The sequence below is a fragment of the Primulina tabacum genome, chromosome 2, assembly GCF_025594145.1.
Source record: "Primulina tabacum isolate GXHZ01 chromosome 2, ASM2559414v2, whole genome shotgun sequence".
NCBI classification, from domain to species: domain Eukaryota; kingdom Viridiplantae; phylum Streptophyta; class Magnoliopsida; order Lamiales; family Gesneriaceae; genus Primulina; species Primulina tabacum.
This window is the reverse complement of record NC_134551.1, coordinates 4,858,727-4,885,966: the sequence shown is the minus strand read 5'-3', so window position 1 is coordinate 4,885,966 and position 27,240 is coordinate 4,858,727. Positions and strand designations below refer to the sequence as shown.

The 27,240-nt window shown below is 35.8% G+C and overlaps 5 protein-coding genes across 5 annotated transcripts; 1 reads left to right on the top strand and 4 right to left on the bottom strand.

Moving 5' to 3' along the window:
• The first annotated feature begins 2,096 nt into the window (after nucleotides 1-2,096).
• Nucleotides 2,097-5,138, top strand: LOC142527045 (histone deacetylase HDT1-like). Its single transcript, XM_075631754.1, has 10 exons — nucleotides 2,097-2,240; nucleotides 2,686-2,756; nucleotides 2,837-3,057; nucleotides 3,174-3,196; nucleotides 3,314-3,361; nucleotides 3,448-3,635; nucleotides 4,291-4,356; nucleotides 4,439-4,520; nucleotides 4,702-4,834; nucleotides 4,912-5,138. Exons 1-10 carry the CDS (start codon nucleotides 2,228-2,230, stop codon nucleotides 4,970-4,972), a joined length of 906 nt encoding a protein of 301 aa, XP_075487869.1. The 5' UTR covers nucleotides 2,097-2,227; the 3' UTR covers nucleotides 4,973-5,138.
• A 491-nt stretch (nucleotides 5,139-5,629) lies between these two features.
• Nucleotides 5,630-10,525, bottom strand: LOC142527038 (enolase). The gene is made up of 17 exons (XM_075631745.1): nucleotides 10,307-10,525; nucleotides 9,998-10,061; nucleotides 9,394-9,458; nucleotides 9,256-9,303; nucleotides 9,066-9,152; nucleotides 8,895-8,975; nucleotides 8,692-8,793; nucleotides 8,541-8,621; nucleotides 7,836-7,910; nucleotides 7,690-7,752; nucleotides 7,530-7,607; nucleotides 7,197-7,391; nucleotides 7,022-7,072; nucleotides 6,321-6,409; nucleotides 6,183-6,234; nucleotides 5,999-6,055; nucleotides 5,630-5,898 (listed from the first exon to the last, which is right to left on the bottom strand). Exons 1-17 carry the CDS (start codon nucleotides 10,370-10,372, stop codon nucleotides 5,818-5,820), a joined length of 1,335 nt encoding a protein of 444 aa, XP_075487860.1. The 5' UTR covers nucleotides 10,373-10,525; the 3' UTR covers nucleotides 5,630-5,817.
• Nucleotides 10,526-12,532: 2,007 nt separating this feature from the next.
• LOC142527030 (peroxiredoxin-2E-1, chloroplastic) lies at nucleotides 12,533-13,538 on the bottom strand. The gene has a single exon (XM_075631739.1). It carries the CDS (start codon nucleotides 13,441-13,443, stop codon nucleotides 12,742-12,744), a length of 702 nt encoding a protein of 233 aa, XP_075487854.1. The 5' UTR covers nucleotides 13,444-13,538; the 3' UTR covers nucleotides 12,533-12,741.
• A 2,798-nt stretch (nucleotides 13,539-16,336) lies between these two features.
• On the bottom strand, nucleotides 16,337-19,550 carry LOC142527022 (uncharacterized). Its single transcript, XM_075631726.1, has 2 exons — nucleotides 16,768-19,550; nucleotides 16,337-16,616 (listed from the first exon to the last, which is right to left on the bottom strand). The coding sequence occupies exon 1, from the start codon at nucleotides 19,513-19,515 to the stop codon at nucleotides 17,125-17,127; it is 2,391 nt and encodes a 796-aa protein (XP_075487841.1). The 5' UTR covers nucleotides 19,516-19,550; the 3' UTR covers nucleotides 16,337-16,616; nucleotides 16,768-17,124.
• Nucleotides 19,551-22,952: 3,402 nt separating this feature from the next.
• Nucleotides 22,953-27,240, bottom strand: LOC142537316 (glucomannan 4-beta-mannosyltransferase 9-like). The gene is made up of 9 exons (XM_075642856.1): nucleotides 26,468-27,240; nucleotides 26,252-26,350; nucleotides 25,543-25,795; nucleotides 25,172-25,282; nucleotides 24,704-24,840; nucleotides 24,478-24,591; nucleotides 23,795-23,994; nucleotides 23,466-23,660; nucleotides 22,953-23,312 (listed from the first exon to the last, which is right to left on the bottom strand). Exons 1-9 carry the CDS (start codon nucleotides 26,795-26,797, stop codon nucleotides 23,150-23,152), a joined length of 1,602 nt encoding a protein of 533 aa, XP_075498971.1. The 5' UTR covers nucleotides 26,798-27,240; the 3' UTR covers nucleotides 22,953-23,149.

Below are 27,240 nucleotides of genomic sequence, written 5' to 3'. Positions count from 1 at the left end.
ATGGGTGATGTAGTATAAACTAGGGCCATGGCCTGGATTCATTCCACTTCCTTGCTTAATTTCTATTGATTAAGCGTACACGTTCCAACAATCCCTCAAATGGATTAAATTAATGCATGTATGAAAACTTGCTAGAATTATTATTGCATAAGGATATGTAACTTGCATCTTTGAACCTTCCTTATTAAGATATTGTCAAATTTACTAGTTTCTTAGTGACACGATGTTTTGAACTATTCAGTCGGAAAGGAACTCGAAACAATAGCACTATCATGCTTATGTCCCCACTCACATGTATCATAATAAACTTCCCAATGGGCCACTTGCCGCAAGTCAAGCACGCTTAACTTTGGAGTTAGCTTCCAAAAAGAATATACACCTTCGTGATATGAGTAATACCTATCAAATCTTTTAAGACCTCCTCAACTACACAGTCTCATACATGAACAGTTTTAGAATCTATCTTATTTTGATGTGAGATTGATTCATTCTTGTTCCATTTGCCTATAATTCTGTAAGGAGTCGTTAATTGTCTTTGCAACCTCATGCCACCGGCGATCACCCCTGCCTTCTTTGACCCCGGGCATCACATGCCCAATAGCTTTTGCTTGGTTCGTCTCTGAATCACACTGTAATATGAAAGGTCGGCTCTGATAACATTCTGTAATGGCCCGAATTCGATGACTGTTCTCACTATACGAGACGAATCTTTTCAGCGTGTTTATATCCTCTTATACACCATAGGAAACTTCTCAAGGGTCACTCATCTCAGAATTACCACAAAACGAGCATCCTTAATTTTGGAGTTCTAGTGTGATTGAGCTCTCGAAAAGAATATGCACATTTTTATATGAATAACACCTATCAAATCTTTTAAATCATCCTCAACTCCATAGTCTCATACCTGAACAGTTTTGGAATCCTTATCATTTCAGTGTGAGATCGGTTCATACATGTTCCGTTCGCCTAGAAGTCTGTCATGAGCTGCTCATTGTCCGTGTAACTCATGGTACTGGCGATCACCCACAGCCCTCTTCTGCCTCGGGCGTCCTAAGCCTGTCTAGAGTTTTCCAATAATTAAGTTGCCCTGGGGCCCGACGTGCTATTTCATGAAATATTATGTCCATTCTTTGAATTTTCTGTTATCTTTTCATCCATATGGTGTCTTTTGATTTTTATTCAATTATTTTGGACCAAGAGACACCCAAATGTTAAAATATCATGTCTTCTGGCAATAGATTATGCAGAAACTTGTGTATCTTCATCGCAATCAATAGAAAGTTATAAAAAAATCCCCTTGTCTGCATTAATATTTTTTCCTCCACAACATTTGCATTCATATTGCTTCATCCATTTCTTCTATGTATTGAAAAGTTGTTAACATATCAATTTTATGATATCTAGAGGATTTTGTATCTTAGAGACGGTTACTAAAATCGTAAACACATTGATATGGGGCAAAATATTCTTGTGGAAAGAGAAATCATTTCTTGCCTCGACTACTACTGTAATTCCAGATCCAGAACACTCGCTTAACAATGTTCAAAACACAAGACAAACAATTTTGAAATCAATTTTTATTTTTCATAAACTTATAACTATCACACAACTTATTCACGTTACATTTGATCAATCTGTCTGGTTATGATTTCAAAACGATTTCAAAACAATAGTTCATTCGCATATGTTATATATCATCACCTTTTTCTTTTAAAAAATGACTCTCGTACTATTAAGAATGCAATTATGAAACCTTTGGGTCGACGGGCAAAACCTTGCATCCCAAGAGTAAAAGCTCTGAAGTTTGGGTAGTATGCCATACAATGATTAGCAAGCAAAATAAAAGATAAATAGGAAAAATCTCTAGACAAAGGAAGCTAAAAAACCTGATATTTCAAAATATTTATACTTCGTTTTTTTAAAAATAAAGTGAAATAAAATATATTGTTTTTTATTATTGTACAATAATTTAAAAACTCATGATTGGCCCATCAACTGTTTCTGGACTGGGCTTTGTCGAAAATTAACAGTTGGCCCATTAACGGCCTAAGACCAACAAGTCATTTGATCCACACATTTTGATGAGTCTGCGCGACACAATAACAAAACTCCAGAACTCGGGGCTTTATATACGAATGCTCACTTCGCTCAATCCTAGTGTGCTCTTCTTCTCCCCAAAACCCTAAATTATCTGTATCCCGCCCTTCGGTCATTCAAGATTTCGGCCATGGAGTTTTGGAGTAATTACTTCTCTCATTTCTCTATATTGTTTTACATTTTTGTGATGTTGATCATTATTCTGATTGGTTTTCTAGGTGTTTTGAGGGGTTTGTTGGATGTTCTTTCGTTTTTGTTTACTATTTGTTACATTTTTTTCGATTATTTAGCATTTTTATATTTCTATCTCCCTCATAGCTGCATTTCTCTTATTGGGATCCTTTTGTTGTGGATTTCTCCATTTTGTGTGGAGTTTAAAATTGTCTTGGTACTGGAAACCGTGTAATTAGCCGCTTCATGCTCCGAGTTCCACTTATTGATTCTAAGTGTAGGACAGCGCTCGTGTTATTCTACCTTATTTGTGTTTTTATTCTTTGATTTTTTTAAGTTTGCTTGTCAATACTGCTTGAAGTTTATATAGTGACAGCGTGTTTGGAGATTGCTTTCTCATCGTACACGGTTGTTTAGGTGCTGAGGTGAAAAGCGGTGAGGTTTTCAAGGTTGTGCCTGGCGATGGCATGGTTTTGCATCTTTCTCAGGTATGATAATTGTTTGATTTGGGAAACATCGGTTTCTCTTGTATTGTTTCTGTCTTTTGTAAAACACAATTCTTTGGCAGGCTTCTCTGGGTGAGATGAAAAAGGAGAAAGGAAATGAATCAGTCTGCTTGTTTGTGAATGTCGAGGGCAAGAAACTCGTTCTTGGAACACTTTTCAGTGACAAGTTACCTCAACAACAATTTGACTTGGTATTTGACCAAAATTTTGAGTTATCCCACAACTGGAAAAGTGGAAGCATCTATTTCTTTGGTTACAAGGCTAGTAACCCTTTTGACGAGGAATATCCTTTGTATTAATTACTAGTGGAAGTTGGATATTCTTTTCCTCGAAGGCTAGTTGGACAATTTTCTTATAGAATTTTATTCCTTGACTCTTTCTGATTGATTTGGTTGCCACTGAGCTTCCAGGGGGAGAGTCAGGCGAGTCTTTTTTCCCTTCAATACTCATTTCTTTTACAAGTTTCCATGTGTAGGCCCCTTGATGTATCTGTATCCTATGTTATTTGCTTACTGAGCGAATTTTTTAAATATTATCAGATGAATCAGAACCTGAGGAAGATTTCCCAAACACTCTTGCAACTAATGGTACAATTTTTTTGGTTTTTCTGTTTCTTATTTTAAATGTCTCTGTTATACTATCTAAGTTTCGGATATGGCTTGCAAATCTGCAGGGAAACCTGTGTCAAAAGCTAAGCCCGAGAAACCTGTAGAAGCTGGGAAAACTGTTGCTGTCAAAGGTAAGGATTCTAGTACGGGTAAGCAGAAGGTGCAGATTGTAGAGCCACCCAAAGATGTCAAACCCCAAGATGATGATGATGACAGTGATGACGATGACATGATGTTTGATGATGATTCTGAGGTAATTCTTTTCCACTTTAGAGTGCACTAACACTGATACTTCATGTAACCATTTACTTTCCTGGACGGTTGCCTTACCACTGTAAATATCCACTTTTTTTTGTTTCCCCTTTGGTTGAACTGTCGTTTTTGTCCTTTTGTCAGAAATTTTGGCATTTGCTAGCAGATACTTTTTCATCTTGTTTTCACTATACAATTTTCATTTTGTTTGAACCTATTAGTCAACTCTATATTGGTAGTAATTCTAACAAGGCGAGTAAAGAAACCGATACTGCTACTTGTCAGGGAATATTCAGATATGTTCATCTTTGCTTGTTTTCATTTAATTATTTTCTGCTGTCTAAAGTTTCAACAGTAACAGCATCCAGCGTATTTGAAAATCTGGTTTTATGATCTGCCATAGTACCAGTTGTAGTTGGCTAAAATATTGTTTTCAGGTTTCTTCGACCTTTTATGGTAAAATAGTCTTTACTGCTATCAGTATTTTTGATGAGTTATTTTGGTTTGTGGGGCTCGATGTAGAATGAATGTTGATATATTATAATCATTTTGGATTTACTCAAACTGTAGTTTTATGATTCGTAAAAATTTGAATCATGGATGTACATGCTACTGGAATATGTGAGTAACAGCAGTTAATTATTTTGACATTTCAGGATGAGGACGACAAAGACGACTCTGATGATGAATCTGAGGAGAGTGATGAAGAAACGCCGAAGAAGGTAGGGAGCAGCATGTCCACTCTGTCTGAAATATCCTTGTGTGGTGATTATGATGTTTGGTCACTGACAATACATTGTTTAGGTTGAGCCAAGCAAGAAACGGCCTGCAGAATCCAAGACCCCTGTTTCCGATAAAAAGGCAAAAGTGACTCCACAGAAAACTGGTGATTTTTTTATTCTGCACTACTATGTTATGTTGCCAGTCTTGTTATTGTGGCTTCCACTGTTGTATAAAAAATTGATTCAGTAGAATATTCCGGACTCTAGGAAATAATAATTTGTCGGCGACGATATTTCAAGCCCTAGTTATAAATTGACTTGATAGATTCTTTATTTATTCTTCAGATGACAAGAAAGGAGGCGGTGTTCATGTAGCTACACCTTACCCAAAGCAGGCTAGCAAGACTCCTGCCAACAAGCCAAATCAGCAGACACCTAAAGGTGCTGGAAGTTCACATTCCTGCAAGACCTGCAACAGGTACGTTTTCACTCATTCGTAAATCAATCTCATGAATAGTACTGATGGACTGAAACGCTAAAAATTTTCACCTGTAGGACATTTGGTTCGGATAAAGCTTTGGAGTCGCACTCGAAAGCTAAGCACGGTGAAAAATAATGCAGGATGCAGCCATTTTGAGATTTTACCTATATGAGTGATGTCAATGGAATGTCGAAATTATCTCTATCATTTTGGGGTACGGATATCAATCTAGAAATATTTTTGGGTTTTGTTTCGTGGATTTTGGATTACGATCTCATGTCATTATGATATTATAAAAATATGCTTGTGACTGAGTAGAAACAGGGGAAATCTTTAGTTCATTGGTTTGCCCATGGACCGACCATTTGTTTTTTGTTTTGTTTTTTTTCTTTCTTAAAAAGTTTTATAATTATTTTTAAATTAAGTCTATATTTTAGTTAATTGTGTATAAAATAATTTTATCATTGAATTAAATTATATATATAAACACTTAATAAATAATTGAATATTTATCTTTTATATCTATTATTTGAAATAAATTAAGTATATTTATTATTTAATGTTAATAAAAAAATATTACATGATTTAGTATTTAATAAAATAAATAATTTAACTTAAAAATAATTATTGTAAATAAAGTAATATGAAATATTTTAAAATATTAGTTTTTAGAGCTGCACTGAAATAGTCAGGAGATGATCTAATATAACATATTTGGCGTCAATTGGCATCGACCCCGGAAAGCTTAAATTCACAAACCGAATACCATAACATAGAAAGAAGAAAAGGAACAAAAGAAATAAAACTTGATATTCAGATGTAAGATGCAAGCTAAAGTTTTCGGATTACATACGTCCAAATCTCGATGAAGGTGGAACAAAACTTTGTTGGATATTAAAAATCAGTCTCGGTTATCTATGAGGATGGTTCATCATTCAGACATTATTCATTCGAGTCCATCTTACTACTCAACACCATGTTTAGTACGGTTCAACGGGTGCACGGAAGCTAGCTCCGGCATATACTGCACCTGAGCCGAGTTCCTCTTCGATTCTCAACAGCTGCATTTATCATATTGGGAAAGATTATTCCACATCATCTTAGTTTAAAAGAAACGAGAAAACCAAGTAAAATGCGGAGTACGAAGTGTGAAGCTTTTACCTGGTTGTACTTCGCAAGCCGTTCTGATCTGCATGGGGCTCCAGTCTTGATTTGGCCCTGTCCAAGAAAGGGATGTCAATGTTACAGCATCCGAGTATCCAGTGGAGTTCCCAGGTCCGCTGGACTACAACAGAGCATTCATTGGACATAATAAATAGTATTAAGAGTTACGAATGGACTTTACCGTAGCCAACCCAACAGAGAGATCAGCAATGAAAGTGTCCTCTGTTTCTCCACTGCATCCACAAAATATAGATCGTATTATCATCTCACCCTTCTCATATTATAGATCTGCCGTGATACACGATTCAAAGGCTGATACCTGCGATGACTGGCCATCACACCCCAGCCAGCATGCTTGGACATTTTTACAGCTTCAATACTTTCAGTCACCGATCCGATTTGATTAACCTGGTAATCAGACAAATCAAAATAGAGCGAAATTTCAGGTGCTGAGAGGTGAAAAACGGACTTAGTGTCATGGAGAAAGTAAGAACTACAACTACGTGACAATTGACACGGATATAGACACAGGGACATGGATACGAGATATGGTTATTTCAAAAGTTTAAAATACCTCATGTGAGAGAGAGACTATATTACATGTGAAAAGGTAAAATGTGTGTACACACGTGTGTCTGATAATAATAATAAAAATACCATGCACAGAATTAAGCAAAATTCGCAACAATTATATGTTGTAATTTCTATGTATGATGCGATGTATTACAATGACAGCAAACAATATGATACTACATATGAGAAAAACCCCAAATCACCCTTTCCAATAGCTCTTACTCACCTTTACTTATTTTTTCTCATTCACAATTGTTTCCAAAAAATCCTCAACTTTCTAAAAATAGCCAACTGTCATATTTGGTACAATCAATCATGTTGGAAATTGGATACAGCCACGATTTTAAGTTTAGATAAAATTTTCAAAGTATCTGCGTGGCCGAGAAATATCCAACATGATACACAATCACTTTTAGGAACATGAAACATCATATAGCCACAATATACCTTGAGAAGAAGAGCATTGCATGTCTTCTCCTTGATGGCCTTCTCCACTCTCTGCAGCCATGGATACAACCAAAAGGTTAAATAACACTAGCACAATTCCTTATCAACTACGATGAATGAGTAATGAGTCTCCACTGCAAATGTAGAAGTATGAGCCACATAGGCAAAAAATCACCTTGGGATTGGTGACAAGGAGATCATCTCCCACAATCTGTACTTTGGCACCGATTTCTCCGGTAAGTTTCGCATAGGTCCCCCAGTCATCCTGGTCGAATGGATCCTCAATCGAGACAATCGGGTATTTGGCTACAAATGACTTGTATACGTCTTTGAGTTGGTCACCCGATATCTTCTGTGAGCCATCATTGCCCTGGCAAGAACAATAACAAATATGTAAGTATTGCAGCACAAGCAATTTTTAAGTGTTTAATTTGCATGAGCAACAACGGTCATCCACTCTCATGACAAATTTCCACACAGGATTCAAGAATTCAGATTTGGGACTTGCCTCTTCTTTGAAGTTCAGATCGTAGGTCTTATCTGATCCATAAAACTCAGACGCAGCAACATCCATTCCAATAACAACCTACACATTCAATAAACATTAAATAAGCAACTCAAACAAAGGAATAATATATAAGGGGAAACAATCTCAGGAAAGGGCTCACTTTCTCTGTGTAACCCGCTTTAGCGATAGCTGTCTTTAGAAGTTCGAGACCTTCCTCGTTTTCCTGAAGTAGCAATCACGAAACTCGTTAAATATCATACAATGGAAGCACGGTGAAAGTATGGTGCCACCATTAAAGAGAGTTACCTGAATGTTCGGAGCAAAGCCGCCCTCATCACCAACATTGGTGGCATCTTGACCATATTTCTTCTTAATAACAGACTAAAATAAATTTTAAAAATGAAATGGTTAAATGAAGCACATTTAGGACATCGATGGTTTCAAAATATAACAGTGTAGCTAGGAGTGCACTCACAACAAAAAAATAAAAAATTGAATGAAGCATATAAATTAAACTGATGAAATTATCTAAGGATACACTGAAAAGATAAATAATTCTTAAAAGGTCTCCCAGAAAATTTCCAAAGATCAATCGACCATGGATTATACATTGAGCTACTGCCATATGTAAGATATTGCTACAAGATGATACACATCCACATGGAATCTTCTTATTGACAAATAAAATAATCAAATTTCATCCTCACACTTCCGGCCAGGAACACAGCGCTGATCTGAGTATAGAATTAACTACCCAGCATTTGGTCAGTGGAAGAAAACCATGACATGATTTTTAAAGAAAAAAAAGAAGAGAAAACAGAGAGAACGTGGAGGTCACTAGGAATAGGAGTATAAAATTAGTTTCTTTACATCCTTAAAATGGGATAATTTACAAGAATACTCATAATTTCCATTAAAACCAAACACAAACATAATTATTTAATTGAAAACATGAAATGTATCCAAAATTAACCATCACGGGATTCAAGTATGTCAAATGAGATCACTTACTTTTAAGTGATGATATACTTCCACTCCCATCTTCATGGCCTCCTTGAATGATCCAGCTCCAACAGGAAGAATCATGAATTCCTGTAAACAAAAAGTTAAAATTTCATCTCTTGATAAACATCACAAATGCACATATGTAAGAAAAACATGCCTGCATAGCAAGTTTGTTTCCGGCATGTGATCCACCGTTGATGACATTGAATGCAGGAACAGGTAAAACCAGCTTCTTGTTGCCAGCCAGGTTGGCAATGTGCTGATTCATAACACAACCAAAAATTGACAAAATTACTGTAACATATTTGTACTACCAAGCTAGAAATTGATCACAACTTGTGACAATAAATAAACTTCAACCTTATACAGGGGGATATTGAGGACAGCAGCTCCAGCTTTGCACACAGCAAGAGACACGGCCAGAATGGCGTTTGCTCCAAGCTTTAAAATTGGAAAGTACAAATGTTGATTAAAGTACTATTTCAGAAAATAAGAACCACGCTTGGATTGTTATAAATGCCTTAAAAATACCTTTTGCTTGCACCAACCCCATTCGTTTTGAGTTCCATCGAGTTGTTGAACCATGAAATTATCAATGCCAGTCTGATCAGTTGGGTCCTGTAATGAATGCATAATTGGCTCAGTTGCAGCAGGTTATACAGAATTTTAGAGATGAAATTCAATTAACAAACACGATTCATGCAAAATTGACAAAACAAACCTTGCCAACTAGGGCTGGGCCAATAATTGAATTGACATTGTTAACAGCCTGCATGACCAATCCAATGCATCAAAACAAAAGCAATTTGTGGGCAAAATTTAAAAGGCCGGTAATAAATAATTGACAACAAATTCTGACCTTGGATACACCCTTTCCAAGATAATCAGAACCCCCATCTCTCAGTTCAAGAGCCTCATAAATTCCTGAAGAATTTTACAAAAGGTCAATTAAAAAATCATTGGACAACTTATAAAAAAATTATGACACATCTTTGATCTCAATTATAGCAACTATATCAAGAGAATCAACTAATCATTGGTGTTGATGCTCCCGGGTACGTTATTTTACTGTCGACGATAGTAATAATAAAAAAATACACACCATATCTGCAATAGAATATTAAATGTGAGACCCTTAAGGGTGTGTGCACCAAAAATACACTTCACCCGTTGTTACTAAAAGCTCAAGGTGCAGCAAGGTAGCTGTCTTTAAGCGAGGTCAAATATCTAATGTGATAGAATCTAAATATTGACAAAGTAAACACCACGCAAACCAAATTTGAAATTTCGTTTCACCTCGGATTCATGGTCCCTACATTTGAAACTTTAAGCCACTATAACAAATCAAGGAATATGAAGATCGGATTAATTGAATCCGCATCATGCAAACGAATATAATTACGAAAGATTAATCGCCAATATAGTAGAAATGAAAGACATTAATGCATGCCAGTAGATCTTACCAGTGGATGCACCACTGGGGACAGCGGCTCTAGAATAAATTCCATTCGATAAGTGAATATCAACCTGCAGTCGCACGAACCCATTAAACATCATTATTACACCAAAATCTGCAATTCTTATATAAATCAACGATTTCTTCACATTAACTCGACAACGTAAAGTACAGATTATCAATAAATATGCAAGTCCATGCATCAAATGGCGATTTCAGAAAATAAAAATACAAATCTCATGAAACCCACTGAACAAAAGCCCGGAGCTGATCGATAAGGTTAGGCTACGAGATTTGGGCGGGGTGAAGGACGAACCTCGACTGTGGGATTGCCACGGCTGTCGAAGATCTGACGGGCCTTAACGCTCTTGATAGTCGCCATTAGAGAGAGATTGGATCTAGGTTGAATGCTTTCTAATTGGGAGTGAAGACTGAAGAAGGTTAGGGAAGACAGGACACGTATTTATGGAATATATTAGGCTTAATCTCAGCCGTTGGTTCGATCTTGATTAAGGTTGCTGTGCTGTTTAACCTGAAACTGTTGGTTCTACGTGCTTCCGCTGTTCGAACCCGGCCACTGTCATATTCATTATTGTTATTATCATTATTATAATATTCCATATTTTGGCACAATTATTTATTTTAAAATAATTATTATGAATCACATTAAAAGAGTGTTATCTCATACGGATCATTTCATCTATATTTTTCATGAAAAATAATATTTTTAACAATAAAAATAATATTTTTTCTTGATTTAGATCGGATCGAAAATCTATCACACAAAATTGAGTCTTAAGATGATTTCACAAAATTTCATGTGTGATTAAAAATACCAACAAAAATACTTCATTATGAAGGTTGAGTTTTGTAATAGATATCGGGGAAAAATAAATTTGTATATCCAAGTGTATTGATATGATTATGAATATGACCAAACTGATACATGTTTAACTGTGAATTCAAATCGGAATTTTCTCTCAAAATTGTAAATTATAAGTATTCATTTAGTGACAAGGCCGAGATCCAAAGACCCTGATGATCTTGGGTTCAAATCTCATTAGCTGAGTCAGATGTATAATTAGTTATGTTATGTTTAGATAAATTCACGCTTTGTATCGAAAAAATCATCTTCAAAACCAAAACAGTAACCTGGAACTCAGATTCTCGATTATCATTCGTAAAAATGAAAAACTAGAATAAGAGGGATCAGCGGTCGCATACTAAGCGACGACAGTATGGCTCATCCGCTCCTCCGTTATATTCATAACTTCATGCTTTCAAATTTAAATAATATTTGTCCAAACAGGGCCCAAATTTTTATAATTCTTCTCCGATAAGAGTAGAGATGGACAATATCATACAAATAAAATGACAATTTCTAGTCAGAATTTGAAATTTCCAAATGATTAAACAATAATCAACTCATGGTTTTACTCTGACAGTGTACCAAGTAGAGAAACTAAACACAACCAAAATAGCAAAACCATAATCAGGAACAATTTGGGCATATATTCAGTATCATAGACCTCACCTCAACCCACACATTACACGGAGTTTCGAGAAAAACAAGGAAAAACCAAAATTTGAGAATCTACATATTACATATCAAATTCATATCTTACTTATTTACACATTAGTTACACAAAATATAATGAATTTCAAATTCTTCAATTATTGGGTGATCTTAAAATCCACTATAATTAACATGAAACATTAAATAAAAATAGAGATTGATTTGAAACTTATGATCTAGCTTCTCTAAAACAATAAAAATATATATATTTGAGATCCATGAATTTGAAATTCATGAATCCAAATACAACTTTAGGTCATGCTAAGAATATTCCCATCACATCCAACTATCGTGGTCTCATGGCCGAACCACAAAATCTGAGCATTCCCACATCCATTTAAGGACTCATGGAGGGTGCTTCTTAGCCTATAACAAACTGATTTCAAGACCAGGAATCAGCTAATGCAGCTGTATCTACACTTGAACTCTAAACCAACAATATCAGGTTCAAAATTTTAGTAGTAACTCCTCAAATTCCATTAGTCCCAACCAATTTAGAAGAATCACTCGCATATTTCATGAAATAAAGCCATTGGACAACACCTTTAAGAACATACACAAGACCACTATATGGTCATGTGTTCCAATTACACTCAGCTCGTTCAAGCAGTCAGCTTAAATACATATACAAATTAGATAAACCAGTATGTTAAATTTTGGATATTAGAGAACACTATGAATACAGAATTTGCTGTATATAGTTTTCCAACATGTCCTTAGAAAAGCATTATGTCAAATTTTGGATACTCCATAGCACTGGCTTCCAGACATAACAGACTTCATTCAACAGAAGATATTTTCAAAGAAAGTCAATTCTACTTATAAGAGTGGATTTGAATAGACAAGCAATAGCTCATATGCACCTATATTCACACATATTCGTTGTCCTACATGCTTTTCTTGGTTCAATGATAGAAACAAGAACCAATCAATCCAAGCATATGGATTAAAATAGTAGAAGACAAATAAGCAACGAAATAAACCATTAAAAATCATGCACAACAACAAGCCTTAGCATTGCATCATGATCCATGATAACAGTTCTCTAGATGATAATTTCCCAATTTATTAAACTAAGAAGTAAGAAAGTAAGATGTCACTTCACCATCAAAACTCAAAAGAACTGGAATGAAAAACGAGCACTCAATCTCAGAAGTAGAACCGAAACCATGAAATTAAAGAGCCTTGAGCATATCCTCTGCACTGCTCACATTGAAAGCACCACCCTCCTCCAGATTCAAGATTTTCACAACCCCATCTTCCAAATAGATAGCGTACCTCCTCGACCTCACACCCAGCCCCACTGGCTTATCACTCAAATCCAGTTCACAACCAATCGCCTTCGTAAAATCCCCATTTCCGTCGCTCAGTAACAGCACTTCATCACCCACTTGCAAATTCTCCTTCCACGCCTTCATCACAAATGCATCGTTGACCGAAATGCAAGCAATAGTGTCCACACCTTTCGCCTTAAACTCGGCAGCTTTTTCCGCAAATCCAGGAAGATGTTTCTGCGAGCAAGTCGGAGTGAAAGCCCCCGGAACGGCTATGAGTATAGTTTTCTTTTTGGCGGTGAGGTCGGAAATGGAGATGGTTTGGAGCTCGTCGGACGAGTCGAAGTAGGATAGTGTGGCGTCCGGAAGCTTGTCACCGACAGAGATGGTGGCGGAGATCTTAGGAGCAGTGGAGAATCTCAAGAATGGAGGGCGGGTGCGGCGGTGGGGGTGGAGGGGCAGACCGGCGAAAGATGAGGAAAAGAGGGAGGTAGGAGTCTTGAACTGGGCGAAGGCGCAAAGGGGTTGTTTGAACTTGGAAGAGGATGGAGTGAAGAGCTTTGCGATGGCGATTGAAGCTGTCGTCGCGGTGGAGGCTGCCATTTTATGCGGTTTTCCGAAGGAGAAAATGTTTTGGGTTCGGAAAATGTGGGGTGGTTGGCTTCGGCGGATGGATTTGGAGTATTCGGCGGACGTAACAATGAAGTAAATTCGTATTTTGACCCTCTGAGTTTGGTTTTCTCCAAATTACACACAGAAATTTGAATAAACTATTTGGATTTAATTTTTAAAATTTTAATTCAGTATTTCAAAACAATTATTATATAGACGCCTTTGATTAAATATTTGAGAAACAGAATTTGTAACATATTTTTAATTTTTTTTTTATATTAGCTCGACGCAATTGTCAATTATTTCCTAGTTACATTTCGAAAAATAAAAGGGAAATTTTTCCATATCATTTCTAGTAAACCGAAATAAGAAGACAAAAATTTATGTGAAACGGTCTCACGGCTCGTATTTTGTGACAGTGAATATCTTATTTGGGTCATCCATGAAAAAATATTATTTTTATGTTAAGAATATTACTTTTTATTGTGAATATTAGTAGGGTTGACCCGTCTCACAGATAAAGATTCGTGAGCTCGTCACACAAGAGACCTACTCAAATAAAAATTTAACAAACTGTATTTTCATCCATTAAATTAGAAACACAAAACTTGAAGGAAGTACCATTTATAATGTTGATTAATTAAATTTAAGAGAGCAGGTATATTTTTTAATAAATAAAATTATTGAGTTTGATAAGAATATATAAATTATAAATTTTTGTATACATAAACACCAAATAAGAAACCCATAAATCAACAACGAAAAATACATATAGAAAAACAAACAAATAACATAAATCCAACACCGATTGTTAAATCAAAATAAATACGATAAATCAAATAATCAAATCCCTTTCACTGTAATTTGATTGCATTCATTCTCCAAGCTTTGATTTTCCTTGCTTACTTTGAGACTGACATTTTGCTTGGACATTCCTCTGTTTCCCAAACTCATGTCAACTAAGCCGTTTAGAAGAATCAACAATCCATTTTTTTTTTTTTTTTTTGCGTGTTTCGTCTGCATTTTTAATGTAAAACTCAGAAATTCTCACAATATTGTGAAAGCATAAACTTTGAGTGCACGAGAACAAAAAAATTCGAGGAAAACTCAAAACTTTTTGCAACCGCGAGAAACTTTATCATCAAAAGAATTATAGTATTGTTTATTAAAAAGTTTGATCTTGTAATGAGATATGATTTATGAGTCAACAAAAAACTTCTAAGTTTGAATCGTGTTCCAAGCGTAACTCATTATGAAATAACTGAAAAAGTTTCGTATGTGTGAACACTTACCGTACCTCAGGAATGTCAATCGGAAAAAGACAGTATTGGAGCAATATGATTTGTCATCAAATCAACTTTTAATTATTAGTAGAGACGATCATGATGTAACTCCTGAAAATGTTATAAAAACTGTCAAAGATTGTTTTTAAAATTTACATATTTTTTCACAACACTATTCATGCTCTCGTTTTGTTGAGTGGTTAGTCATATCTGCACAAAAAATTTGCCTTTGATACACAAGCGACGATTTTTCCATTGGTTGCGTTGAAGATCATACTTATTAAATAGTGCATTCCATGTGTTTTGATAAATATGCCAAATACACGAGCGATGATAAGTTTCGGGCCATTTTTCTGCCATAGCTTTTGCCAATATTGCTGCATCTTGATCAGTGAGCATGGTTATTGGTGTTTTTCCATGCATGGTTTTAGCAAAAGTATCGAAAAGTTCACATGAAATTTCGAACAATTTCATCGTATAATAATGTTGCACCAAATTAATACAAATATCTCGCTTATCCTTCTCTCTTCGACCTTGGCACAAACAACAAAATATTCTATTGAGAATATATCCATATTTATCCTAGGCTTCTTCACTCTCAAATTCCATACCAACTTCCAGAATTATTCTACTCAGAATCTTAGCATGATAATAATTATTTAAATTTTCACAAACTTTTTCGTTGATATTTTTATCTTGATTCTTAAATATAACTGATATAATATTTTCTTGCTCAAAGTTCAACCTACGACACGTAAGATTCTCGTTCAAGATAGTATTTTTGTTCATCACCTTGGAAAGTTCAATATCTGATAAAAATAAAATAAAATACGTTTGATTTTGGTTCATTACGAAGCTAATTTCAGTATTACATGCGCTAAGCGATCAACAATAAACATTAATGACAAATCAAAATTTGGAAAATCGTTGCCATGCATATTCGATGTCCTATGAAGCAACTAATTTGGATTTTTTTCATATCGAGTATTGAAGAAAAGTTTATTATGATGCGTGGAACAAAAATGTATCAGAAACATCAATGCCAATAGGTTACATGGATTGCTGATCAAAGAGTTTAAAGAAACAATATTAACGTTTTTTCTTCTATTTTGTCCTTTTGTAAATGAATAGGTCTCTTGTGAGACGATATCACAAATCTTTATCTGTGAGACGAGTCAACGTTACCGATATTCACAATAAGAGATCCGTCTAACAAAATATGACTCGTGAGACCGTCTCACACAAGTTGTTATCTTTGTAAATAATGTAAGTGAATCACTTCGGGTTGTTAAAAAAAATTGGTGAAATTTCATGATCTATTTTGGAATAAGTGTAAAAGAATAAATAAAAAAATTATACACGCAAGTAATTAATATGGATTTCCTAAGAAAACACGAATATAATTAATTACATACATGAATCACCAACAAATAATAGGAGCAACTTCGTTGATTTCTTGAAAGAAGAAAGGAAAAAATTTCTCACAGAGAATTTAATAGTCACTGATATACAATAGTAAGCAATTCTTTTGAATTTCTTTGAATGGAGAAGAAAGAGTTTTTCACAAAGAATATGATATGATTTTTTTTGTTTCTACTAGATATTTAATATATACAGATTTGATAAATTTTAGTTCTATAAATACACATGTTCTCTGAAATTAAAATAATCACAAATGCACCGTTGACCAAAATAATCACAACCAATTGGCTTCTTGAAAGTCCCATTTCCGTCCCTCCGCAACGGCATTTCATCACCCATTTTCAAATTCTCCTTCCACGCCTTCATCACAAATGCATTGTTGACCAAAATACAAGCGATAGTGTCCACCCCTTTTGCCTTAAAGTCGGCAGCTTTTTCCACAAATCCCGGAAGATGTTTCTGCAAGCAACTTGGGGTGGAGGACCAGGGAACAACGATGAGGATAGTTTTCTCTCTTTCAATTGCCTTTTCTCAAAGGCGAAAACACATGTATCTCAACATAAACAACTTAAAATAACTGTAAGAACTGAAAGAGCGATTTTAATCTTACCTGGAACTTGTATTGACTAACTTACATTGATTCAACTTTCCAAACCATTCATCAACCTCAGAAACACCGATGCTCTGCTCCTTGTAATTGATAGTTGAGAGATTGTCATGCTCTATTAGTTTATCAACCAAATTTTTTTAAAATCAAATGTCACACGGGAGTACAACATTGGTAGTTCACTGCCTGCAAGTGGAAACAGAAAAGAACAACACTCCTACAGTTAGGATATTAAAATTGGTGAAAGTTGTGGGGGGTCACATATTTTTATCCAGCTTCTACCGGCATGAAAGAACACAATCTCGTAGAGCACATGTGAGCCATAAAGGAAACAGAACTAGAATCTGAAAAACCTCAAGACTACATTTTCACAGCAGCTGAAGGATCCTCATTCGATCTCAAAACATTAACTCCCTTGATACTCATTTCAGCGCAGATGGTTTCAATCTCCTTTAATCTTCCTTCCTCTTTAAGACCAGAAAGTAGCTCGTTACAAACATGAACAGATGGTAGAAAGCCAGTCTTCAACATTTCTTTGTACCACAGGCATGCCCCATCAAAATCCTGAAGCTTGCAATGTCCAACAATTAGTGTATTAAAAGTCTCATCATTGGGGGCCAATCCTTTGATACACATTTCATCAAAATGATCCCTCGCACCTTGCAGGTTTCTCTCTTTTAAGCATTTCATGATCAAGCTAGTATAAGTCATCTTGTCCGGAGGAATTTCCCGATTCAACATCTCACTGTACCAGGCAGTTGCTTTATGAATGTCACCTTGCTCAACACAAAAACGGATGAGTTCGTTGTACAAAATTCGATCTGGAATCAGATATCTCTGGCACATTTCTTGAACAATTTTCTCCACGAGACCTAATCCTTCCTTTTTGCATATTCTTATAAGAGGATGATATGTGTTTACTGTAGGCTTAATGCCTGAAGTTTTCATCTTCTCGTATAAATTCAAACACTTGTCTAGGTCTCCAGCATCTGAGAAACCAGATATTAATGAATTATATGTGATGACATCAGGGCTTAAACCTTTACTCATTATATTAGAGGCAATTTCTTCAGCCTCTACAACCCTACCCTTTTTGCAGAGCCCATTGATTAGCGCATTGTACGTCACAATGGTTGGCAATATGTCACTTTTTACCATCTCATCCAAAACATTGAAAGCATCTTTAATACTCCCTCCCATGCAATGGTTGTCTATCAGCATATTGTATATTTGCACATTTGGAGAAATGCCTCTGTTCAGCATGTCATGGTAAATGACTTCTGCTTCAAGACGCCTCCCCTTCTTGGATAAATTATTTATCACAGAACCATAGGTGACAACAGTAGGCTTGATCCCATTATTTTCCATTTCCTCGAGAATCTCTAAACATCTTTCAAACTGACAACTATCTCCATAGCCATTTATTAAGATGTTATATGTCTGCACACTTGGACAAATTCCAGCAGCTACCATCTTCGTGAACCACTCATTTGCATTATCCATCTGTCCTAAACTACAGAACATGCCGATCACTGTATTATATGTGATGCAACTAGGCTTCACCCCTGCAATTCCCATTTCATCAATAATCCGAAATGCCTTGTCAATAAGCCCTAGTTTGCAGTAACCGTTAAGAATGGTGTTCATCATCACCTCAGTCAAAACAACCCCCGATTCCTTAAACTTTCTCAATAACTCCTCTGCTTTATCCATTTTCACTTCTTTGCATAATCCATTCAACAAAATGCTACAGGTATACTCATTAATCTTCACCCCGTGTCTTGTAGCATCTTCATATAATGCCAATGAAGCCTCTGCATTCCCACCCCTCACATGCCCATCAAAAAGAATACTATAAGTAAATCCATCAGGCCCAAACCCATGGGCTGCCATTTCCTCCAAAATCCTGTTGGATTCCTCCATTCTCCCCATTTTACAAAGCCCACTAAGCAAAGTGTTATAAGTTGAAATATTAGTTTCCACTTTATCATTTTTCATCTTCTCTCTGAAATCAAATGCCCCCTCTAAATCCCCAGCTTTACAACACCCATCAATTAGACTATTATAAGTCACTCTATTTGGCCTGACATTCCTCTTAAGCATTTCATCGAACAACTTCTTCGCATCGTCCACTTTTCTTTCCTTGCACAACCCGCCAATCAATACATTATACACAAAACCATTGGGCATCACCCCGCATCTCTTCATCTGATTCAACAAATCCAAACCTTTCTTTAAATCTCCCAACTTCACCACCGATTGTATAGCTTTTCCGTAACTAAACGCATCCACCCAAATACCAGCATTGACAACTTCATTAAATATCTCTATGGCTTTTTTAAACTGACTCAAGTTCACCAAAGATTCCAGAAACAAATTAAAAGCAGATAGGGAAGGGAAATTACCATCTCTTCTAATCAAACAGTACAGTTCGCCAGCCTCATTGGAGAGCTTGGATTCAGCATAAATCGTTAACAGCGTATTGGAAAAAACAGGCTTCACACTTGCAGGAGGAGAGGACTGCGAGAAGGCAGCAAAGAGTTGCGAAACAGAGTGTCCAACGGTGAGTTCTTGGAGGAGCCTTTTTGCTGTTTCGGTGCGGTTTTGGTGAACTAAAACCCCGAACTTCCGCAGCTCCTCTTGTATCGGGGTATGAGTTTCCGAGGCTACGGCGTAGGAGCAGTAGAAGGCTTGGGAGGGAGGTGGAGAACGGAATTTGGAGGGAAGGACAGGGGGAAGACGCCTCGCCATTTTGACTCTGCTTTCAGCTCTGAACGCCTGAAGGACCCTTTTTAATTTTGCAATTATTTGGGCCTAGGCCTGGTCCTGGGCCTAGACTCTGGGGACGGTGGAGTAAGGATCCAAGCTTCTGGTCCAGTCCATTAAATTTGTGGTCAAGTAGGTTTTATATTCTTCGATAATATATATACTTTGCGATTATGAATTTAATAAAAATTCACAATGAATTTTTTTTTTGTTTAATTTCAACTTAAAAAAAATATAAGAAAAAATGTTTTCATTAATAAATATTTAAATATAAACACAATTTAATTCAATTTTTTTAAAATATTTTAAACCCTTTTAAAAAACTTATCAAAACACGTTTCTTATATGCAACTCTACATAGAGACGCAAGGGAATTCCAAACTTATGATTCAAAGCATGAATAATTTGCAATCATCATCAATGACTCTAACTACTCTCTCAAGAGAACTGAAAATTAGTATTTTTAAACAATTGCATTGAATTATCTGCCTCTAGAAAAAAATGTGATTCGTTAAACATACTAGTAAACATGGTACACGCGTATCGTGTATATAATATATTATATAAATTGTAAGGCCCGAGAAATTTATCCTGTTAATCTGAAATGATTTAGTGATTAATTGATGTGATTATAGATGGAATGAATCAGACCGGGAAAGACGAGAAAAGACGCGAAGTATGTGCGAGGGAGATGCCATCCGCGCACATGCGCGATCTGGTGCGCACACATGCGCGGGTTTGGCAGAAGACCCCACGCATATGCGCGGCGTGAGGGCGCGCATATGCGCAAGGTGCCCAGTAGCCAAGGGGCTGGAACAGAACATTGCGCGCACATGCGCGAGGTAGGCAGAGAGTTGCGCGCACATGCGCGAAATGTCCAGAGAAGTTGGCGCATATGCGCCGGATAGAGGCGCGCATATGCGCGAGTTGCATTGCACGAGACAGTAGGTCTCGCGCATATGCGCGAGCTGCCGTGAGTCAAACGCGCCGAGACATATTGTCTCGCGCATATGCGCCGAGTGATGTCGCGCATATGCGCGAGACGTGCAGGTTGAAGGATTATATATATATATATATATATATATATACACACATGCCAATCTTCATTCAGCAGCCGAGAGATTACGGGGAAAAAGGCTTCAAGTTGCTTCGGCGTGGGAAATTGAGATTTACGAGAAATCCGTCCGTCAGATTTTGAATCCGACTTCAGTACTGAGTTCCTATCGACGCAGGCTATAACTGGACGTAAGTTTTGTTACGTTTAGATATGATTTGAAATTATGGTATTGTCAGAATTGAATATGAATCCTATATGGTGTTTCTGATATAATAGACATCGTATAATTGAAGTCAGATTGAAGAACAGACTATGTATGTATTTGTTATGATTTTCGGAGTTGATTTGATTGAGATTCAATATCAGAACTGTATTGTTATTGATTATAAGTTGTACCGATATTGATTATGAATTCGGGTATTATATCTGTGATGTTGAGATTGACGGGGTTATCGAGACTGTATTGTTATACCGTCGAAAATCAGTAAATTGATATTGATCAGATTCAGTAGTGATTTCAATTATATCGGGATATCGTCGATATGAATTAGATTGTATCTTGGTTCGATATTGATCAGAATAGATTTTGAATTGAGTTGCATATTGAGATTGTGCCTATGCGATATTGTATTTCAGATTGATATGGACATATTTGACTTTGAGACTTCGACTTCGTCAGACCGAGAAGATAAAGGTATAAATTAATGTTGAGTTGGGATTGCACAACTCGAGTAAGGTTTGACTTGAGTCTCCCGAAATCACATACTTTACTTTATTGCATTGTTATTTGCAATTGAATGATATTGATATCTTTGATTTATTGATTGATGTACGGAATCATAGGCGGATACGTCTAGTCGTACACGAGTGATCTTGTGACAGAAGCGCCTGATAGTGGTGGGATCGCCACGGGCACATTGCACGATGTCACAAGATAGGATATTGGTGAAAATGCCAAAGTCTGTGACGGTTAGGTCAAGACACCGGACGTTTGGCTATATCGGAGTGGATAGAATTGGAGTTTCTTCTATTACTGGTGTTCGATATGGAAAGAGCCAAAGTTCGTCAATAAGAACATGCCACCACCCCGATCGGGAGTGTAGGTGGGTGTATGTTCTTATTCCGATCGGGATCCCTAGATTAGGACCGAGTCAAGTCTGAGTCTAAGAATCACGGAGAGTGATTCATTGCTTGATATGGAATTATGTTCCTGATGATGATATATGTTTAGAATATAATTTATTCTTGATATTGATTCATGTTTAGGATTATAATACATGTGATGAATATTTGATTCATGTTCGGATTTTGATACATGTTATGAATGTTTATTTCATGCTTTTATATTGTTTATATGAAAGGCATGTATACATGATTTATACTGGGAATATAATTCTCACCGGAGTTATCCGGCTGTTGTCTTGTTTGTATGTGTGCATGACGACAGGTGGGACATGATCAGGGTCAAGAAGAGAACGAGGCTGGACTAGATAGCGTGGAGATCCGGGCTCAGAAATAAATTAGGAGTCGGCACTGATATGTAGTTGAACCTAGTTGGATTATTGTAGACCATATAGGACTTGTATGTTTATATTTAATATGTAATTCAGATTGATTTACATAAAGTTTTCCGCTTTGTATTTAAAAAAAAAAATCTAGACCCTGTTTATTATAATTGAGTAATTAATCCCAAAGATGATTAAGAACTTGATTAGCGTCCGGGTCCCCACATAAATATTAATTATCATGTAAATTTTTTTAAGGTATTTGATTATAGAAATATTCTATAAAAATAAATAAGATATAAGACTCAATAGCATAATATTTATATAGTTATAAATAACTGCATTATCTAGTAGTTAAATATTTAATATTAGAAAAAATAAAATAAATATTCTAAATCTTATAAATGAATTATTTTAGAATTAAATGTTACATATAATAATATATATTTTATTTTTCAATTAATTAGTTTAGTTATTATTTTTATATATAAAAAGATTTTTTTATAAGATATTTGATTTGATCATATTTTTTACATCTAAAATAATATATGAATAAATTAAAAGGATATTTGCCTAAGATAAAAAATGGTAATGATTTGTCTAAGATAGGAAATAGTTGCCAAAAGTTTTGCGGGGACGCAAACATAATTTGTAAAGAGTGTATAGGAATTGTTTTCTCAATTAATAATTTAGCAAGTGAAACGAATATATGTTATTTTGTGAGACGGTTTTACGGATTTTTATCAGTGAGATTGTATAATAATAAGTAATATTTTTTACCTTAAAATTTATATTTTTTCATGGATGACCTAAAAAGAATATTTGTCTCACAAAATTGAGTCATGAAACCGTCTCATCAAAGTTTTTATGTCTCATTATATCTGCTACAAATAATATTTCATTCAAGTCCAGGCTCGAACTCTTGCATTTAGCCTAGACTAAATGACAACTTGTCCAACTTCTATAAGTAACAAAAACAAATCAAATTCATACTCCTGAAAATGGCACATGATCCAATTCAATGCTGTCTCGAGGAACAATATGAAACAGATTCATGTCAAGTTCGGGGGACGAATGTTCCGACATAGCCGAATCCCATGATAAAAAATGCAAGCGCTTGCGCGAAAAGGTAGATGTAATAGTGATTTGTCCCGAACCCAAAGTCGTAACAACCGCAGAACAAGAGGTACGCCCCCGAGGCAAGCTCCAGCAGATGGAGTCTGTCGACAAAAAAACAAAACAATACAGAGGGGCGAGATCTAAATACCTTCGTTTCTAAACATGAATATAAAAAAGTTACTCTCTAAATTCTTCTTATAGAGATTATCTATCCAAGCACACACGCTTCGATTCCAAATTGCGAGAATTCGTACCTTTCACCAATCCTGAGTCTTGGTCGGTGAGAAGCTTTAATCACAGATTTTAACTTGTGACCGTCGCCAAGTTTCTCCGTGACGATCCATTCGTTTACTCTGCCTGCCTCCAGCAGCCCGATCAACGTTGCTTTTGCACGGTGTAGCGACAACACGTTCTCGAAAAGGATCCAAAACACCAGCAAATGGAGCGACCTACACACACACACGCACGCACAAAAGGTACTCTGTGTTAACACAGACCGTGCATTCACCGACAACATGATAAAAAATGAAACCCGAGTATCCAAAGATTTATGCTACATTAGAATAACGATAAAATACAGAACCTAGGAGTTCCGAATGCATTGAGGATAGTGACAACGGAGGGAATGTAAACGGCCCCCCATTTAGGAATCTGAACTTCGGGTACTAACACAGTCGCCGGTAAAACGACGCAGTAGAATACGAAGGTGACCAGATGTGCAACAATCTTTCTTACAAAGAAGAAGCTGTATATTACATGAACCTTCTTCCACAAGCTTACTTTCTGCAACATTGTAAAAACCAGTGCAAAGAAGAAGCTGTCATTTTAATTTTTTTTAGAGCTTATAATATATTTAGATAACTTGTATGTTCTTAAATTCTTAAAACATTTTATTATGAAATTAAATTCTTTAAATAGTATTAAGATAAATTAAATTATTGGAGAACGGGAAAAAAAAAAACCAATGGATTAGAAGATGATTTCTGGACGTGAGAATACGTAATTAAGTTATTTGGTTTATATAATTAAAATTTATAAGTTTGTCTGGTATGACCTATTTTAAGAAAAAACTGTTAGAGCTTATAACTTAAATATTATATAATTTTTTTAAAAAAGAATTATCGTAAAATGTTTAATAAATTAAAATATTTTAAACAGCTTATTTTTATTTAAAGCATACAACCTTGAAATCAGATTTTCGAATTTAAAAATTTTCATATAGCAATTAATCATTTGAATGAAATAAACCCAATTAAGAGATTTAACCTTGTTTCTTATAATTTCCATAAACATTTTTTTGAAAAGATTGGCAGGGCCACACGACCAACGGTGTTGTTGGTAACGGTACGCCTTGAGTGTGCTTGGCAATTCATTTTTCACCTGAAATAAAGTAAAAATAGAAAATAAATTTCAATGTATGTAATTGGTTTGCTAATTCATTTTTTTAACCTAAAAATATTTAGTAAAGAATCAAACATAATTTTTATTTTACCTTTAGAGAGCCAAGATACAAGAATTTCCATCCTTTAAGACTGGCTCGGACAGCCAAGTCCATGTCCTCAACCGTCGTTCGATCTTTCCACCCCCCAGCTTCGTCAATGGCTGTGATTCTCCAGACACCAGCCGTTCCTAGTTTTTTTGAAGCATAACATGTAGAAGTACAAGTTATGATCATCATAGGGACAAATTACGACACGGCGTTTCGATTTCAATCTACCAGGAGATCAAAGTTGAGAAATAACTTTGTCTGTTGGAAATTATAAAACGATCAGTCTAATTATATTTCAATACCAATATTAATTATATCACAGCATATAGTGACGATTTCAATTCAATATCAAATGAAAATTTCCATTTTTACAGTTCCGATTTCGGTTCACGGCCCGAACAAAGCCATGGTTAGGGGTCTAGCTAGATTGCAAGTTTTTGGGCTAGCATCATGTTCAATCGACTTGCGTACCATTGAAGCCAAAGAAAGCAAAGGTGGATGACCCTACTTCTTGCTCCACACTAAAATGGTAGTCCAATGACATTTCTTGCATTCTTGTCATCAAGCATTCGTCCGCATTCACTGCAAAAATCCCACTTCAATGAACAGAGCACACTTTTTTCAATTATTTAGCAAAAAAATAATGATTATTTGTTGCAAAATTCTGCTAAAATAGGATATCACAAAGTAGATGCAACATAAATAAATGAGACACTGTCGGCAGGTGAAGCAGAAACTGATGTCTTACCATTCATGCAGCACGTGGGGTTGCTCCATTTTAAGGACCTTGCATATGTAATTTACGTAGAAGAGAGATAATTTCACGGTAGGATTACTCTTACCAAACTTCCAGCGGGCTTGAACGAGGGCAAGTTCCGGATTGTGGACGAGAAAAGGGATACTTCGCCAAAGAAAATCGGGTTCGGGTTGGAAATCTGCATCGAAAATGGCTACGAAATCACATTGCTTCACGTAGGAGTGCGTTAGGCCTTCCTTCAATGCTCCAGCTTTGTAACCTTTCCTATTGTCCCGAATCTCGTACTTGATGTTTATCCCTTTGCTTGCCCATCTTTGGCATTCGATTGCCACCATATTCTATTTCAAGGCACAAACGACCAAGAAAATTTCTTAACGACGGTCATGATGACCACCTATATTTACACATACATGACCATGTTCATGTTACATTGATGTGATTCTTATGAGTAATTTGTTTGCTCAAATTTTGAATTTATTAATTTTAATGAACATATTAATGCATGATGAAATATAATATGACATTATTGTGTAAAAAAATTTGGATTCATAATACTTTTACTGTATGTTACATTATGGAAAGTATGATGTTACTTGTTTTACGGTCAAAATAGTAAGTCCGTGAGTACATAATATTTTGAAAAATATGATTTCCCAACTCAGAATACATAAAATCAATTTATGTAACTTGAATCTTGGAGTTCCAAACTCAACGTTCACAAAATTTGAAAAAAGAAAAAGCTAAATTGTAAAAATTTTGAAAATGCTAAAGGGATGATAATTTTTTGTATAAACCTTTACGATGGGGTCTGTGGAATCATCAAGAACTTGAATTATTATACGATCGGACGGCCAAGAAAGCCCACATGCAGCTCCAATTGACAGCTGATACACCTGCGTAAGATTCGATCGACATGCATGAAAAAAACAGAGATAATTAAGCAAAATATGAAACCCGCAAAAATTGTGATCTTAAATCGAATTTGAAGGAGAACACGAGAAAAAAGAGACCTCTTTTTCGTTGAACATTGGAATTTGAACAAGAACCATCGGATAAGACGAGTTTCCGAGCTCCAAATCGTCCTTTAACGGCTCCCATTTATACAGTTCTTCTGGTTTTTTACCAAATATTTTCACCAAACTAATGACAATTCCCATGTAAACTCTCTCGACAAACAACATAAATGACATCGCCAAGCACAAAAAAACTAAGATTTGAAGCGAAGGAACTATCAATGGCAACCTAATCTGTCCCCATATTATCATAAATTGGTCCAAGATATCATCTTTTGCACCCGAAAATGAATATGGCAAAAGGGTCGCCGTAGAAAATCGATCCATTTATGAAATATTTACCCCCGGTTTTTAGAAAAAGAAACCAGAGGAAAACAGGGGATGTTTCTGCAGAAAAAATAAAGATCCCACAAGATTTTTGCCGAAATAAATGTGTAAAAATTCTTTAAATTTTGTTTCAATACGATCCAAAACGAGCTGGAATGCAAGAAAGCACTCGCTCACACCACGTACTCCTATTCTCAGAAAAAGATCACACGCAAGAATCTCAAATGCAAGCCCAGAAAAAGTATAAGAATTAAACGTAAAACCCTTTTATAAAACCCAAAGATCAAGGCAAAACAGGTTGAACAATTCTTCGCCAAAAAGAGGCAAGAAAACTAAGGTTTCTGCCCTTTTGATTAATGTAAAGAACAATTCAGGTTCCAATGGAAATGGAGGGAAAGCAATGGAGAAATATAAACAAATAGATTAACGAGAGACAGAGAGAG